Here is an 18,415-nt window from a genome sequence, read left to right on the forward strand (position 1 = left end):
TCTTGTTGTCGAGTCTGTTTTGTTTCTGTTTGACTCTGTTCAGTTTCACTATTATTTTTAGTATTATTTTGCATGGAGGGGATTTGTCAGGGGCAAAATGAAAGGTTCTGACTCAGTACTGCAAGACAAACAGCATTTTTTGGGCAGCAGACTAACAAGTCTCTAACCAACAAGACAAGTCTCAACAGACCTTAGTGCCAAAGCCTCATCAGGAAGGGTGTGAAACCAAAACTGAGCAAACTGACAAAAACTCAAATCTTGTCCAATATATGTATATATTTATTTTAGAAGCATAGTTTTTATTTCACATAACAAAAAAATAAACCCAGAATGGCTCAGGCTACAACTATTACTGACCGGAAGGCGTAAAAAACACACATTTGATGAATCTGATTTGTAGGCCTCACTCTGGACTGACAGTATCGCAAATTTTGTCTCAATGTAAAATATCACAAAGTCTGTCTGTTACACTTGTTTGTGTGGGCTAAAAACAGTAAAGTTTTCCAATTTGCCAGAAACACGTCATGAGCTGAAAAAAATAACCACAGAGGCAGCTGAGCTCATCGCCCCCAACTGATCTGAGAAAGTCCACGAGGACGCCCACGCCCTGCCCACACACTTTCTTTCATTTTCAATTTCTCACACTTGTTTTACGTTTTCACTTCAGGGTTTTTTGGTGTTTAAGAGCAACGATATTCGTTCACACCCACCATAACCTGACATTAGGGGCCAGGAAAGGATTTCATCCACTTTTCTGTTTGAAATCTGGCTCTGACTGAATTATTTTTAAAGACTACAAAACAGTCAAATAAATAAATAAAAGTTGAAAAAACAGCAAGTATTTCCCCCCTAAATACCGCCTTTCATAATCAACAAATAACAAAGCTGGGATTTCCCCAGCATACACCACAGTGGCTAATGTCACTTTATAATGTCATTTTGGTCAGCTGTTATCGAAGTGTTAGCTTTAATGCCCTTCTGCAAAGAGAAAGAAGACACTCTGTTGAGTCCTGAGTTCCCCATGGTCGTGCTTCTCTTTTACAGGGATTCCCATGATGAAACACACAGAATTATTTTATCATTCCACTTAAAAACCAACAGGAACAGAAACAAATGTGGGTTAAAAAGATGAAATAGAGCAAATTCATCATCAAGTGGAATGATCAATCATTGGAAGGCCTTTTTCATCAAAAACACACAGACACAAAGAAAAACCGAGTCTACAAGCACAACCATTACCCTGTTTATAAGCAGATTTGTACAGAAACATTTTATACTGTTTTTTAATAATGTTTCTATATCCCAAATATAATCAAAACCTGCATACTAGTACACACTCTGTCTGGATAAATATACTATTCAAGGTTCTCCAGAGCCTACTCTTCCTCTTCTGTGAAACAAAGGACCACAAAAAACAGAGTAAGAGCTGACTATGCATTCATTGATCCTGGCTGACTATCTCTATGGCAGCCTATTACAAATACAATAACACTTAAGGCATTAATGAAGATTTTATTGATCTTATTACTGCTATACTCACACACACACACACACACACACACACACACACACACACACACACACACACACACACACACACACACACACACACACACACACACACACACACACACACACCTGAAGCCTATCCTCCTTTCTCTTTGTGCTTATCTTATTTCTAAATTGATAAAGGACATTTCATTGATCATTAAAGGAAGAGGAAGCAGATAAAAACAAACACTGTAGATGGTCCTTGAAAGGCCAGTACATTCATTAATGGCACTTAAGATGAGGTGATTTTCAGAGAGTGTGCGTGCGCCTCTCAGAGGCAAGATCCAGAGACAGTGGTCTTGTGTCACAGTGTAGAAGGTCTGGCCAGAGTCGGCTCCAGAGCTGCAGGAGAGTTCACGGCTCCCAGGCTATGGAACCACAGAAATACCATCAGCATCATGCTGCGTGTGCTTTGACAGATGAGATTTGTTAACAGTAAGGTGGTCACACCACTGACCTCTCTATAATACCGTTGTTACACTGTAGCTCCCTCACCAGAATCTCCATTTCCTCCTTCAAATGGTGCATCCTACAAAAAAGAAAGAAATACTGCAATGGCAGTCGGGAAATGTCTTAATTTTACACACACACAAACACACACACACACACACACACACACACACACACACACACACACACACACACCTGGAGACCATCTGGTCATTGTCTTTGGGTATGACTGCTGACTGTTGTTCTGGTCTTTTGGACTGCAGAGTGTAAAGGATTCTGTCCATAACCTGAGGACGACAAATGAGACATGACATAGTCACTGACTTGCTCGACATCACTAATACAATAACTACTGAGCACAAACAAAAAGGCAGCACAGGAAAAATGCATGTCAGACTCCATGTTTATGCATAAGGTGTCAAGACTGTCTCCTAGGCATGAAAAGAGTGATACTGACCTTATTCTGGCACTGCTCACTCATCTCTAAGTCTGCTATTAAGCCTGCAGAGAAAGAACTGAAGTCCTGCAGTCGGGTCTGCAGCTCCAGCATAAGGCTGCAAACAAATGTAGAAGCACACTTGAGTAAACCTAATTGGTAACAGACAGGTTTTCAAACCCACACCCACCATCCTGCACCATTCTTGGAAAGACCACTCTGCTTTCAGTTATTAAACACCATCATTAGGCTGGTAACTAGGCAGGGTTTAAGGCTCAACGACCTCATAGAAATAACCTTTTCTTCAAATTTTTAACCATCAAGTGAATACCAAAAATGTTGTTCACCCTTGTGTCCTTTTGGCCTCGCACTCCTTCACCTTCTTTTCCTAAGCCAGAGTTTCCTGTTGCTCCAGTTATTCCACTGCCTGCCATGGGAAAGCTATCGCTGGCCACACGAGTAAACAAAAATGCCATCCTGTTCCTGTTTTAGTTGCTCAAGCGTCAAGTAATTTTCCACGGAGATTGGATATCCACTGACAGACAGTGCTGCCAAATGAAACAAATGCTTATAGATAAACAATCATGGTGGTGGTGGGGTTTCTTTTTAATTTTTATTGTCCAATCACGTTATAACGACGATGAAAGATAATTTAAAAAAGCATTACTGAGAAAATGGTGGTTTGTACATGTGCAGAGGAGTTGTGTTTTGGAGATGATCACACAGGATTTAACGATATTAAAGAAGTTTGATATAAAAAAGATTATCATTGAATCTAGATAAAACCAAATTTTTGTTGTTTGGAAACCAAAAGAAAAATATCAAAGTAAAAATATGTGTTGACAATGTATATTTAAAAAAAAGAGTGAATTAAATAAAATTTCTTGGTGTGATCATTGACCACAAGGTCTGTTGGAAACCACAAATTACTTATGTTCAAGGGAAATTGGCACCGGGCATGGCCGTCCTGGGGAAAGATAGGAAATACTGGAGAAAGAAAGCACTGCACATATTATACTGTGCTTTACTACTGCCGTATATGAGCTACTGTGTAGAGGTCTGGGGAAACACATACAAAAGTAATACACAAACAATAACAATAATACAAAAAAGGGCCACTAGATTAATAAATAATCCAGGATACAGTGACCCTGAATCCTCCCTTAGTTATGTTGCAATAGACGTAGGCTGCCGGGGATTCCCATGATGCATTGAGTTTTTCCTTTCCAGTCACCTTCCTCACTCACTATGTGTTAATAGACCTCTCTGCATTGAATCATATCTGTTATTAACCTCTGTCTCTCTTCCACAGCATGTCTTTTATCCTGTCTTCCTTCTCTCACCCCCAACCGGTCGCAGCAGATGGCCGCCCCTCCCTGAGCCTGGTTCTGCCGGAGGTTTCTTCCTGTTAAAAGGGAGTTTTTCCTTCCCACTGTCACCAAAGTGCTTGCTCATAGGGGGTCATATGATTGTTGGGTTTTTCTCTGTATCTATGAAGCGCCTTGAGGCGACTTTTGTTGTGATTTGGTGCTATATAAATAAAATGGAATTGGATTGAATTGAATTCCAAAATAAATCTGATAATTGTTTATAGAAAGAGAAGGTGAGTATAACTTAAGAAGGAAATGGAATTTTAAAATACAAAGTGTTAGAACAACTTTAAAAAGTATGTCTATCTCCATAGCAGGAGTTAAATTATGGAACAGTCTAACAGAAGAAATTAAAGAAAGTAACAACATAAACCAGTTTAAAATAAAATATAAAAAACACATTTTAAACAAATATAAGAATGAAGAAAACAGGGTTATCCCGGGGCGGTAATGTTGTTCGTAATAGTGTTTTAGTTTGTTTGTTTCATAATTTGTGAATCTGCCAATGCAACCATTCTGTCTTTATTTATATGAAAGTAACTATACTGTGGTGGGGCTTGTTTATTTGTTTTGTTTTATTGTTTGTTTGTTTTGTCTTTGCTTTAGCTTCATATGTTGTTTGTTTAATTTAAGACTAAAAGAAAATTAAATCAATGAGACGTAAAACTTGAGGGGGTAGGGACTAATAAGTGTATACTTCTGCCTACTCCTTTTCAAACAAAATAATGGAATGATCTTTTGTAATGATTGTGAATGCACATGTTTGAAATAAAACTGAACTGAACTGAAGGAGGGACCGTGGATATATTGGATAAAGGATATAGAATACTGAACTGCCAGCCAGGGGGAAAAGAGGAGGACCTCAGAGAAGTCAAACCTTAAGATTAGGCTTAAAACCTTCCTTTTTGATAAAAATTATAGGTAGGGCTAGATCAAGTGACCCTGGATTCTCCCTTAGTCGCGCTGCAATATGCCTAGGCTGCTTGGAGCCTCCTATGAAAAACTCACCTTTTTCCCTATCCATGTGTTTATACAGCACTCTGATGTAATTATTAATTATTATTAATCTGTGGCTCTCTTCCACAGATTTCCTTCTCTCACCCCCAGCCGGCAGATGGCTGCCCTTCCCTGAGCCTGGTACTTCAGGAGGCTTTTTCCTGTTAAAAAGGAGTTCTTCCTTCCCACTGTCGCCAAATACTTTCTCATTGGGGGTTTTCTGTTTGTTGGTGTTTTCTATGTTATTTCTGTGCTATTGTAGTTTTTTCACCTTAAAATATTAAGCCTTACCTTGAGGTAACTCTTGTTGTGATTTGGAGCTGTAATAAATAAACCTGAAGAAAATGTCACTGGATTCAGCTGAAATCCAGCAACAAATTGCAGATGGCTAAATCAATCAGTATTGTGTGTCAACTATGGAGACATTTCTTCATGGTGGAAGTAAGAATTGTTTTCTTTGTGTGTTTTTGTTTGGAACACATATTGTGTATTATAGAGGGTGGATAACATCTTTGCTTGCTGCTGGTGATGCTATCATCCAAAGGAGGACGATTGGAGTAGGGAGCGAACCACCCAGCCTTATTATGGTCATTACTTGAGCCAAAAAGAAGGATAAGTCACCACGTATTCACTGGATAATGACTTGTCAATCACAATCGTTTGTCTGGTCAAGGTGGCAAAAATTCTCAGTTTGAGGCTTCACAAGCTGCGTGGCTCCACCCATCTTTTATACCATATATGTTTTTAACCTGTATTTTAAATTAAAATGTTTCTACTCAAACACATTTGAAAGACAGAGAATCAAAGTGCATAAAGTACGTAACCTGTATTCCATGTTACACAAATATACAGTGATGATGACCAGGGTTAATCAATAACATACAATATCAGCTTTGATCAACTGTTTGAATGACTGCTAAAGGTTATTTTAATGAAGGAGTAGCTTGCTCTGACCTGTTCCATGTTCTTGTTGAGTCTAAAACCTCTTTGTATCTCTGCACACAGTCTTCTCTGAACAGAGATTTCACTCGCTTAATGTGGCTCGACAGGTGGATTCTGTCAAGGAAGAACGACAAACAGATTACACGACAGCGCAGGTACTTTACAGGCTGGGGCATAGCTGTGGGAACACAAATCCATAATCACACACACGCACTCACTTCTCAAACTTGTGGATTTGCTCATCATTGTATGCTAGCTCTGTGGGAAAAAGAAGAAATCTGTCAGATGAATAATATGAAACACAAACAAGAAATTTATAGTATCTATAGAGAAGCTGTGCATACTGCCAGTCAGCCTGTCTTTACGATAATGCTGATGAATTGCTGTTATCTTCTGTAGCAGCATCTCTATCTTCTGGCAGCTATAAGAAAAGAAATTAGTTCTAATAAACACTTATAAATAAAACCAATTGTCCATTCTGCAGTTTTGAATCCCTGCCCCCGATAGTACCTCTTATCATTGGCCAGAGTCTCTGACAACTTGGCCTGTTCTATCTGCAGTTGATCAAGTCGGTTCTGAAACTCTTGGATACCAGCACTGTACAAAGGTAGGTGTTGATGAACCTGAGGAGACAAGCATCTCAGATTCTTACACACAACACATCAACAAAGCACAAATCTGTGCAATCAGTTATGATTCAAGCACTCACATTTAGGGGATTCAATATGAGACGCATCAAATATAAGCTATGCTGTCTGCCTGTCTCTCATGATATTGAATTTCAGTCAACTGCGAGGGAACTCTAACTCCTTTGCATACCAGGTTTAAATCTTACTATAACACTAAGGCAATGTGCCTGTTTATATATAAATTCATAATAAACCTAAATTTAGCATCCTCTAAAATTTGAACTACAATACAGTATCTTATAATTCTAGTAGCAACTAAATATCCATCTCAAAGACACTCAATCAGTGTTAATATTTGCCAATAGGTAGCATAAAAAGCAGGATGATTATATCTGCTTTCCCTCTATGATGTTTTTAGAATAACAGCATGTAAATCAGGTGCACCACAAACTGCAGCATCCAGTACTACTACTACAGTACCAGCAAAAAGGTATTAAACCTTCACAAAGACAAGACATAATTTGAGTTTTAATTGTACAGTTTTAACTGGGACCTGTATAACTGCATCAGTCGAGCTTGTCTCTGTTTTTTGCTCTTGGTACTCACCTGCCGCAACCTTTGACCATTAGCAGCTGAGCCTTGATTTTCTGAAGTGTAAGGGTCTCTAAGAAATGTAGCAGATATTGGAGGAGAAAGGAAGGTTATAGGTTAAAGATGGCATTATTACAGTATCAGGAACATTAGAAATGTTTTGTGTCTATGTTTACACAAGACCTAGCCTCATTTGTCAAGATAAAAAAAAAAAAAAAAAATCTACCTCAGGTAACAAGTATGCCCGAATTATTGCAAACACTGCACTTTACCATCTCGAGTGCACTTTTACAGAATTAATTTTCTGTGCTTATTCTAAAAACACTTACGGGTGCCAGTGCTACCCTTCAGCCTTCTAGTAGATACACTGTATGTATTCATTTGAAAATCCCAGATGACTCCCTTCTTGAGCTATCACATTCACAAGATTTCCAGAAAACTTGCTGCAACAACAATACCTCTTCAGCCTTTTACAGCTTAGGGTTAAAAAGTGTGCAGACAAACTTACAGTGTGCGAATCCCGTGTTCTGCATTGAGGCAGGACTGCAGTCTAATGGTGACCATGGCAATACTGTGCAAGGCTTCTCTGCACTCGTTGCGCAATTTCATTCTAAGAAACAAGAAAAATAGGGAAACGCAGAACATAAACTGAAGGGAAATAACACCCGGGAGGCCCAGAATTCCAAGAAGACTAACAAATAATTTTTATCTGTGTTTGTGTCTCACATGTAGCTGTAATATCCCTGCAGCAGCAACTCCCGGTGCGTGTGCAGCAGCCGTACTATCCTCAGATACTGGTGGACTACACCTACTACAATCTAAAAATAAAAGGGGATCGGGGGGAAAAGAAGGCAGATATGAAAAGTGTTTAGTATATAAAATAATATATTAAATAATATTTTAAACTACCGGTAATAACAGGGAGCATTTACCTTGGAGAAATTGTAATCTGCCATGACGTCAAACCTGGCCGGGATGACGGGACTCTCTGCTGCAGAGGACAAAAGAAATACATCGCAAAAAATATAGAATTCATGAAAATGTGCAATCATGTCTGTGCAACTGTGTGATAACAACTGCATGCTCACACCAAACCAGCTAAAATATTTCTGTTGAGACAGAAACTGACACCTTTTTCTCAAAACTTAACACACACATATTTCCGTTATGCAAGTCTCGGTCTTACGTTCTCTGAATGGCAGGCTGGTGTTTGCTTCATCAGTTGCATAGCTGAGCAGAATGAGGGGCTGAGAAGGTGAAGTTCGTGGAAGATTGACCACCTTCATGCTGCCCTCCAAGAGCAGGTCATGTCCGAGGTACATGTGATGTTGTTGCTGTACCCCTATACCTGTTTGAGACGCCACCTCTTCGAAGAAGATTGATACTCTGGTTGAGAAGAGAGACAGATTTTAATTTTGTTAGACACATTTTTAAATTTCAGGAGCAAGTTTGCTTCTTAAGACTGTTCTCAGTGCGCCTGGTCGCTGCTGTTTGGAGTGAAACTTATTTAGTTAACTTCTTTCTTTTTGACACACAGTTTTCTCCTGGAGCTGGAGGCTTTGAATACCCTTTTGATTTGTTCTTGTCATTGGTGTTTTTCTTATTAATGTCCAAATCCCCACAAATAAAGTGTATTAAATTTCGGTGATTACATGTGTCAGTAAGTCTTTTAAACCTTTAGTTCGCTTCATAAACAATGACAAAATAATAATGGTCAGATTACCATAAAGCTGAGTTGCAGACATATTTTTATACAAAAATAAATGTAAAATAATTATTGTATTTGTTTTAGCTTTTTGTCTTTTTTTCAGTGCTGGCAGAGACAAAAACAGGAAACATGGGGTGAAAAAAGATGAGGAAATAGCAGCAGTTATGTTTGCATAAAAATCACTATTTCTTAAATTACAAACGTAACATACAAATCTGCTCTGTCCTCAAACGCTCTGAGTTCTACTGCACAGATTCAATGAACTGAGAGTGAAAGGCTTTAAAAAAGCAATTTGAGATTACAGATATAATCCACAGCTCAGCACAGAATTTACTGGCATTACCACATTAAAACTATAACACATATTACACCTCATTATTCTGCGAGTTCTTCTGCTGCGTATTTCTTGTATAAATTCCAGAAAACAAAATGGTTTCACGTCATTGTCAGTAACAAATTCAAACTCTCATCAAGATACTGAGCTTGCACTACATTTTTTTAATAAACAAAAACAGCCAAAGGAAAAAAAAAGGCCACCCATAAAGGCCTCTGCAGACTTACGTGTTGTAGTGGTGTATGTAGATGCAATGTGCCATGGCCTGCTGCAGAGAAAAGAGGTGAACTGCTTGCCGCTGCAACACATCTGTGGTGGCTGTGAAGAACTGGTCAAAGCACCAACACTTTTCCTGGTCAGCCTCCATTATACCTGCTAGTACTGGAACCAGCTGCACCCTTAGACCCCTACAGCCACAGAGACAGGGAGAGCAAGAAAAGGGAACAACAAAGAGAGACAAAAAAAACCATGAGGGTTTGATGGTGACAAGGTGTGTATAAATAGGATTTAGTTGTTTTTATTAGGTGGCATACTGTGACAGCTGGCAGCTGTGAGGTAGGTGATAGCTCCAGTCTATAGATCCGCCCTCTCTCCGTTGTATTCCAGCTATCGCCCCCATAGGTTTCTCTGTGGTTATTTTGAACCTATAAAACAAAACCCCCAAAATGGTTCAGAGGAAATACATAAATATATGTCCTAAGGCACAGTTACTAACATTGATCATGGCTGGTACATGTAGATGTACAGATGTTAGCTGTGGTTTCAGTTGGGGGCTTGAAGAACTCTAATGTATTAACTTACATAATGGGCTTGTTCCTGCGTGGTCCTTCATATGGTGTGAAGGGAAGACTCCCAGTGGCAGCGTGGTATAAGGTCACACCAATACTCCACAGGTCGACACTCACCCCGTAAGATTTATGATGAGGCTTACGTAGCACTGCGCGCTCATACATGTCTGGGTGCTACACACACACATGAAGAAGAGAAAACAGTCAAAGCACCTTCATAGTGAGCCACAGTGCGCCATTTCGATCCAGCACTGTGTATCAGTCAAGTCTACATAGTTCACCTTTTGTTCTGATAACGCAGTGATTCCCTGGCTGGGGCCCCCTTGTGGGGTGCAAAGGTACCACAGATGGGCCGCAGAAACAACAGAAGGTCAGTTTGAAATTCCTCAGATGTATGTACTTTTATAAATATATTTATTTATATAAAAAGTGACTTAAAACTGGCGATAAAAGCTTGTGAGTTTGGGATATTACTCATTATTTTAGCCTAAAGTCGCTGCTCTTGTATCAAAGTTTGTGTGCCAGTGGCAGGTGGGTCACACATTGGCCTTTAAGACGTTACATATGACTGGGTAGCATTTGAAATTTATAGCCATAATCGTGTTTTTTATGGTTTTCTGATAAAATTTTCAAGAAAATACATCACTTGTATTTTGATTAGTGAGTGAAGATTTAAGACTAGATGAGCCCCATGGGATTTTCTGGTTTTTAAGTGGGCTGCAGCACTCTTGATTTTAGGAATGGCTGTTATAACTAATAGATTTGACCACTAGATGGCTACCTAGTCCTGATCATGCAGGCTGCCTTTAAATATTCAAATTTGGGCTCCTGAAGATTGTCATTTAAATGTCACTTGGATACTGTCCACTTTGCTGTGAAATCGGACCCTGGTAACAAAACATTTTCACATCTACCTCAGGTTAAATCACTCGCAGAGGTGTTGGTCTCAACCTAATCTAACATAACACAGAGATTCACATCAGAGTTTACAAGGTAAGATATTCCATTGGGGAAATTGGGAAAAGGCTGCAAGCCGAGTGCTGAAGGAAGCATTTTAATTATTGCAATATGAAAGTGTATCGATTTAAAGCTTTTACTTTAAAAATCAACACTCCTTGCGAACATGTTATGTTATATACTTTTTATTGACCCCAGTTATTAGATGGGAATGAATGCACTCTTTCACCACTGTACCTACAGATGGAAAAACGCATCATCATAAATGTTTTTAACTGTAGTGCAAATGGAGCATAAATGCAACGGACCATGTCAAGGCCACCTGCAGGCTAACCCGAACCTGAAAAAATAATATAAGACAACTCTATGTCCACTAACCACTGCTTGCTTTATTCTTTAGGCGGGATAGTGGACCTGCACAGAGCACTTGCTGTCGATGAAGGCAGTGTAAAAAACATGTATTTCAGTCAGTGAGTGGGCTACTCTTCCCTGTCCTGTTGTTCATCCCACAGACAAAAACGATGGAAAGTATCCACTACAGCTATTGTCTGTGCGTTTCCTGCTGTATTTTTTTTTAAATCTTTGATTTTTTTTCCCCACATTCTCCCTTTTCTATTCTGGTCCACTCGACAGTGAATCAGCATTCGATTGACTCCTAGGTGATTCAAGTCCAGTGCCGTACAGTAGGATTTTGAAGGACTGCATGGCAGCACGTGTGCGGTGGCTAAAAACTCCTCTGTTTGCTGTCCTAATGGAAGCATGTACATCTGCTGATATCCCAGCGTTGGTGTTGTTTCTACATCATCATAGCAGTGTCGGTCGACAATCACCATCGCAACTGACCAATCATGTTGTCTGAGCATTCATTTAGCATTAGCCAAGCAGTTATCTAATCAGGGCTTTAGGTGCACCAGCACAAAAGTTAGGTGCACCCAAATCTTTCAACCGCATCGCTTAACACGACAGTTTTACATATTCACTTTTTTTTTTTTAAATTGCTGTCCATACAGACATATTGATTTGTAAATGATTAACTAACAATCTTGTCAGCACAAAGTTCTTTATTTTGAGCACAGTTCTACAAGAAAGATAAGTTACTGAAAAAGTGCTTGTGCTTAAAGTGCTTTGGCACTTTGCCACTCTTTGGCAATATTGCAGGCAATGTTAAACTTAATCATGATCTCTGCCTCCTCTGATGACCTGTTTCCTGCTGTGAAAGGCAGTGGGGAGAGGGGACACCTGGGCAGTGCATTTATCGCGGCATATAATGTGCTTTCTGGATACACTGTGCTGTCTCAGCATTTCAGTTCGAAACGTATTAGCACCAGTCACAATTGCAGTATTGCCGGCCATGGTCCTTCCACACAGTAAATGCAGTGCATCATGTTGTCAGCTTTATCTGTATCTTAGCCAGGGAAACTGGTCAAGCCACTCTTCTATTGTATATACTTTCCCCCTTTTGCTTTCAATGGGCTCTGGCTCGGAGTCAATCGTATGTGGCTCATTATCTGATGCTGTCTCTGGACCAGTGTTACAGAGGTTTTATTAGAGACACAGCTAGTTTTGCAATTTGGCATAATTTTAAAAAAGTTTACATTTCTTCAGTATTAAACAGCAGAAATTCGGTTTTCTTGTCAGAGGTCATTCTTGGGAAAAATACAATTTAAAAAAAACAGCGGCCGACAGCGCTGTACACGACTTGTTTGTAACAAGCGAATGAATAACGCAGAAAACAGATTTGAGATGGGAAACTGTTCTCAAAATAGAGAAAGAGCTGTGAAGGAAGTGTTATTTTATCATGGTGGAAGCAAAACAGCAAAAGTAAGAGGGAATTAATGGCAATGTTTATCAAATGTGAAGTGTAGTTTTGATCTTCTTCAGTGAGTTTTGGTTGGAGAGAGACAACACCTGCAGCTTCACTGTGAGCTGTCGGCTTTCAGCCCCGACAGCGTGGGGGCATAAGTGCCGTTGGGTGAGAAAGCCGACTGTGGTGAGGCGTGGTCATCGATGCAGACGCACCTGCACAGCATCCGCGATCACGCCCGCTGTGTTAAAACACGGGGGAGCAGGGGTTGTGGGTTGGAAGTTGTGGTGTGATGTGATGCGTGGCTGGCAGCTTAAGAGCTGCAGCTGATAACAATAAATGGCTCTAAATGATGATCTGTGGTCCCACCGTGACTTATTCACACCACACCGACATCTCACAGATTCTGATGCATCGGGTCCATGCTTTGTGTTTACGTCTTTGTCCGGAATCCTTTTCCCTGCTCTCATTTACTGTTTTAGCTGTTTGGTGGTTTTTGAAATAGTTTTGTGAGGTTTAACTTGAGATTCTGGCGTTTCTGATAAAATATATTTATATTATATCAGGATTTAATGAATCAAATTGATTATTGACTACTCACCTCTCTCTATCCGCCTGCACTTTCAAACGTATAGACACCTAGGCCTACAGGAATATTTGGACCAGGGCCAACCAGAGAGGTCCCGCCCCTGACTATCTCTGATTGGTTTAGACCACGATATGGGCATAATGTGTGTCTGTTGTTAACCACACGTAGACAGAGTTGCGGAGACTTTTTTTACTCAAACGGCTGATCGCACCGGTGTGACCTAGGATATTTTTTAGTCACACCATTCAGAAATTAGGTTGCATGTGCGACCTAATTGGTCGCACTCTAGAGCCCTGCTAATGCTACTATCACAAGCAAACCAGCACTAAAAACATAATAAACTGTAATCAGTCTTCACTCACTTATTCGAAGGTCCCCAAAGTATTTACAGTGGGGCAAAAAAGTATTTAGTCAGCCACCGGTTGTGCAAGTTTCCCCACCTAAAATGATGACAGAGGTCAGTAATTTGCACCAGAGGTACACTTCAACTGTGAGAGACAGAATGTGAAAAAAAAAAAATCCATGAATCCACATGGTAGGATTTGTAAAGAATTTATTCGTAAATCAGGGTGGAAAATAAGTATTTGGTCAATAACAAAAATACAACTCAATACTTTGTAACATAACCTTTGTTGGCAATAACAGAGGTCAAACGTTTACTATAGGTCTTTACCAGGTTTGCACACACAGTAGCTGGTATTTTGGCCCATTCCTCCATGCAGATCTTCTCGAGAGCAGTGATGTTTTGGGGCTGTCGCCGAGCAACACGGACTTTCAACTCCCGCCACAGATTTTCTATGGGGTTGAGGTCTGGAGACTGGCTAGGCCACTCCAGGACTTTCAAATGCTTCTTACGGAGCCACTCCTTTGTTGCCCGGGCGGTGTGTTTTGGATCATTGTCATGTTGGAAGACCCAGCCTCGTTTCATCTTCAAAGTTCTCACTGATGGAAGGAGGTTTTGGCTCAAAATCTCACGATACATGGCCCCATTCATTCTGTCCTTAACACGGATCAGTCGTCCTGTCCCCTTGGCAGAAAAACAGCCCCATAGCATGATGTTTCCACCCCCATGCTTCACAGTAGGTATGGTGTTCTTGGGATGCAACTCAGTATTCTTCTTCCTCCAAACACGACGAGTTGAGTTTATACCAAAAAGTTCTACTTTGGTTTCATCTGACCACATGACATTCTCCCAATCCTCTGCTGTATCATCCATGTGCTCTCTGGCAAACCTCAGACGGGCCTGGACATGCACTGGCTTCAGCAGCGGAACACGTCTGGCACTGCGGGATTTGATTCCCTGCCGTTGTAGTGTGTTACTGATGGTGACCTTTGTTACTTTGGTCCCAGCTCTCTGCAGGTCATTCACCAGGTCCCCCCGTGTGGTTCTGGGATCTTTGCTCACCGTTCTCATGATCATTTTGACCCCACGGGATGAGATCTTGCGTGGAGCCCCAGATCGAGGGAGATTATCAGTGGTCTTGTATGTCTTCCATTTTCTGATGATTGCTCCCACAGTTGATTTTTTCACACCAAGCTGCTTGCCTATTGTAGATTCACTCTTCCCAGTCTGGTGCAGGTCTACAATACTTTTCCTGGTGTCCTTCGAAAGCTCTTTGGTCTTGGCCATGGCGGAGTTTGGAGTCTGACTGTTTGAGGCTGTGGACAGGTGTCTTTTATACAGATGATGAGTTCAAACAGGTGCCATTCATACAGGTAACGAGTGGGGGACAGAAAAGCTTCTTACAGAAGACGTTACAGGTCTGTGAGAGCCAGAGATTTTCCTTGTTTGAGGTGACCAAATACTTATTTTCCACCCTAATTTACGAATAAATTCTTTACAAATCCTACCATGTGGATTCATGGATTTTTTTTTCACATTCTGTCTCTCACAGTTGAAGTGTACCTCTGGTGCAAATTACTGACCTCTGTCATCATTTTAAGTGGGGGAACTTGCACAATCGGTGGCTGACTAAATACTTTTTTGCCCCACTGTAGGAAACCTGGCAGAGGTTTGCTCAGTGAGTCCGCTATCTTACCAGATACTCTTCAGTTCCATAAATGGAGACAAACTTCTCGTCATCTTCGAGCTCTCTTGCTGCTCCAAAGTCTGTCAGCTTGTAAACAGACCTGCCGTCCTCCCCAACCTGCCGCATTATGTTCCCTGGCTTAATGTCCCGGTGTACCACTCCATTTTCCCGCAGGTGATTCATACCTTGCACTGAAGAGAACAGAGGGTGGAAAGTTTCAGGAACAGGTGCATAAAATTACAGACCGATACCACATATACACACCCACCTATACACTGCAATACTGTGAGGAACTCTGTTTCAGCGAGACCAAAGGCGTTTTCCGGCTCCTCGAGCAGGCTTAGGAGACTCCCTCCTGAACAATACTCCATCACCAGCACCTTCTGTTTAGAGGGCAGCTGAAAGGTGAGGGATTAACCGTGAGGTGTGCTTCTTTTACATGTTGCTAATATTTTTCTTTTTTTTTAATATAGATATCTTTTTGTATTCTTACCTCTTCCACGGTGAATAGCTTGATAATATTGCTGTGATTGAGTTTCCGGAGCATCTCGAACTCCCTCATCTGGACCTGGTGGGGGCGGTTGTAGCTCATTATGTTAAACACCTTGACGGCCACCAGTTCACCCGACCTCTGCAAACACGCATGCACATTTGCATCACAGATACATCACAGCATTGCGCAAATGTGTCAGCAATCAACAGCATCTCTGAAACCACAGCTTTTCTTATCGTACATCCTGGTATTGCTCTGAGCAAAAGAAGAAGAAGAAGAAGAAGAAAAGCAGGCTGAAATTTCAATAATGACGGCAGCACTGATGTGAATGACTTTTCCTGTGAGTACGATGAGATGATAAAACCATCCTGTGGTTACCTTATGGCGTGCTTTGTAGACGCTGGCAGTAGCCCCCTGCCCGAGGACATCGTCTACAGACCACAGGTAGCTTATTGTACTGGCTGTAATACCTGACATACTGGAAGAAATGAGAAGGGAGGGTTACTATTATTAGAAAAGCCTTGGGAGACAGAACCAAGGTTATCCAATCATAAAACAAACAAATGCTAAAATAAAGAGGTTAGTATCGGATAACCGTACGGCCTGCTGTTGTAGTATTTGTCAGTGCATTGCCATACTGCAAATTCTGGTGTCAATCTGATACCAAGTAATGCAGGGCCAGCATTACCTTTTGACTTGTAAAGGTACTTTACCTGGGGTATAGCAGTGTATCATGACATACGAGATGCACCAGGATCAATTTGCATATTCTAAACAAAACTCCTCTGTTTGCTGTCCTAATGGAAGATGTACATCTGCTGATATCCCAGCGTTGGTGTTGTTCCTACATCATCATAGCGGTGTCGGTCGACAATCACCATCGCAACTGACCAATCACGTTGTCTGAGCATTCATTTAGCATTAGCCAAGCAGTTATCTAATCAGGGCTTAAGACCAACTTTTTGCCACGGTTGCACTGGTGTGTCTAACTTTTTTCTTAGGTGCACCAGCACAAAAGTATTCTAAACAGATTTAGAGATCACTAAATCATGGTGGTTTTTACTTTCTACAACAATTAGTTGTTAAAACAAAACCTTTCGGCTTTTCATTTATTGTGAAACTGGGTTTTTTTTTTGGGGAGGCCTGGAATGTAAATGTGCCTGTCTGTAAAGCACTTTTGGTCATCTTTTATTAATTAAAATGTGCTGTAGGCTATAAACAAAATCAATGTGACAGTCAACACAACAAGGTTGAGACATCTTTCATAATGCATGACAGGCTCCAACCCACACCGAGACACTAATAAGGTTAAACGGAAAGGAAATGTTGGATAGATTGATGTTTGAGGTGAGGTTTTTTTATATTTCTAAAATAAATAAATAATTTAACACAATGCAGTGGGCTACATGTCAAACTGAGAATAGAAAAACAAAGTATCGATCCTATTATGCTAGTATCGATCTGACACCAATACCGGCGTTGGTATCGATACTTTCAATTTTTGAATCGATCCGCCCACCTCTAGTATTTGCATTTATTTATTCGCTTTAAACAGGCTAGTTGAGTTCATGTCATCACAGCAGCCATTTTTCCCATTAAAAGCAGGTGTTACATTAATTAAAGCTCTGTCAGTAGACAAATACCTCCACGGATATCTCCACTAACACGATTTTTTACATTTTACTAAACTTCTACATCAAAGGCTCTATTAAAACGACGTTAATACGCGGTTAGCTACTTGAAGCTAGGTGTTTAATTAGTTTAGCAGGGCTCGCGCTACTAACCTATGTAGGAGCTGTAGCCGGACCTCACCTGGACCCGTTGCTGCTGCTCGTCAGTCGTCCTTTAATTTAGCCCTGACGGTTGGTTACTAACTCCAACTGCCCTCTGGGTTACTGTAAATCCAGCTCGTATGAAAACAAAATACGCCTACGTGTGAAACTTCTTCCGCAGTTAGAAGCAGCTTTCATACCTGGAAGGGCTCCTTTCCGAACAGGTGAGACGCGGAGAGGAGGTGCTGCTGGACACGGGCTCAGTGTGCCGTGGGTCACTTTTTGTAACGAGGATCCAGGAGGGTTCGTTCAGAGGCAGCAGCTGGCCGCATTGCGTTATCGTTTGGGAAGTGCGGACTTCACGTTGTGGGACGGACTTTAGATGAAGGCGGAAATGTAGTTTCCCTCTGTGCCTGTGTGAGAGTGACTGCCGTGAGAGTACGCAGATCAGCTCAGAGAAACTGGGGCTGGAAAACCCAGGAGCCATACTGGGATTATGTTTTTGCTAGAGGGAAGTTGTAGCAAAAAAACAAAAAACACCAACAAAACTTTGCTACTCTCTTACATAACCATACAATAGTTTTAAGTGTACTTGGTAATGAATGCTCTTATTTATCTCTGTGCATTTTGCTCCTTTCACCACTGACTTCCCCAAAGAATTAGATTAAAATGAAAATTGGCCGCTTAATTTTGCTGTTTGTGTGTTTTTAGCGCTTTATTAGCAAGTGTTTCATTACTCCTCCTTAGCATGCCATTTGTGTTATGTTTATCCACCTGTTACAGCATGTACAGCTATCACTGCTGTACATGCTGTAACTATGTACAGCTGTCACTCCTACTACATCACTGCCAGCTTTAATCATAATCATCATAGTATCAGATCTGTATTTATAAATGGCATACTAAGGAGGAGTAATGAGATATAAATGGTGAGTTAAGCATTTGCTAATGGAAAATATGTTGTAATCAACCGGA

General features: G+C 40.8%; 1 protein-coding gene across 3 annotated transcripts; it reads right to left on the minus strand.

Moving 5' to 3' along the window:
* Positions 1–1,230: 1,230 nt before the first annotated feature.
* Positions 1,231–18,152, minus strand: ikbke (inhibitor of nuclear factor kappa B kinase subunit epsilon). 3 transcript variants are annotated; one of them, XM_082534287.1, is made up of 21 exons: positions 17,641–18,152; positions 16,047–16,146; positions 15,669–15,806; positions 15,444–15,573; positions 15,185–15,366; positions 9,809–9,969; positions 9,541–9,651; positions 9,235–9,414; positions 8,152–8,351; positions 7,898–7,956; positions 7,692–7,783; positions 7,474–7,575; positions 6,981–7,038; positions 6,256–6,368; positions 6,090–6,166; positions 5,964–6,003; positions 5,758–5,859; positions 2,459–2,555; positions 2,197–2,288; positions 2,009–2,080; positions 1,231–1,919 (listed from the first exon to the last, which is right to left on the minus strand). In XM_082534287.1, exons 1-21 carry the CDS (start codon positions 17,925–17,927, stop codon positions 1,856–1,858), a joined length of 2,457 nt encoding a protein of 818 aa, XP_082390413.1. In that variant the 5' UTR covers positions 17,928–18,152; the 3' UTR covers positions 1,231–1,855. The 3 variants fall into 3 exon arrangements, with proteins under 3 accessions (XP_082390413.1, XP_082390414.1, XP_082390415.1); XM_082534288.1 differs by having other exon boundaries at positions 17,481–17,758; XM_082534289.1 differs by having other exon boundaries at positions 17,453–17,758.
* Between the last annotated feature and the right edge of the window lie 263 nt (positions 18,153–18,415).

Source organism: Aulonocara stuartgranti, assembly GCF_965226115.1.
Source record: "Aulonocara stuartgranti genome assembly, chromosome: 5".
NCBI lineage: Eukaryota > Metazoa > Chordata > Actinopteri > Cichliformes > Cichlidae > Aulonocara > Aulonocara stuartgranti.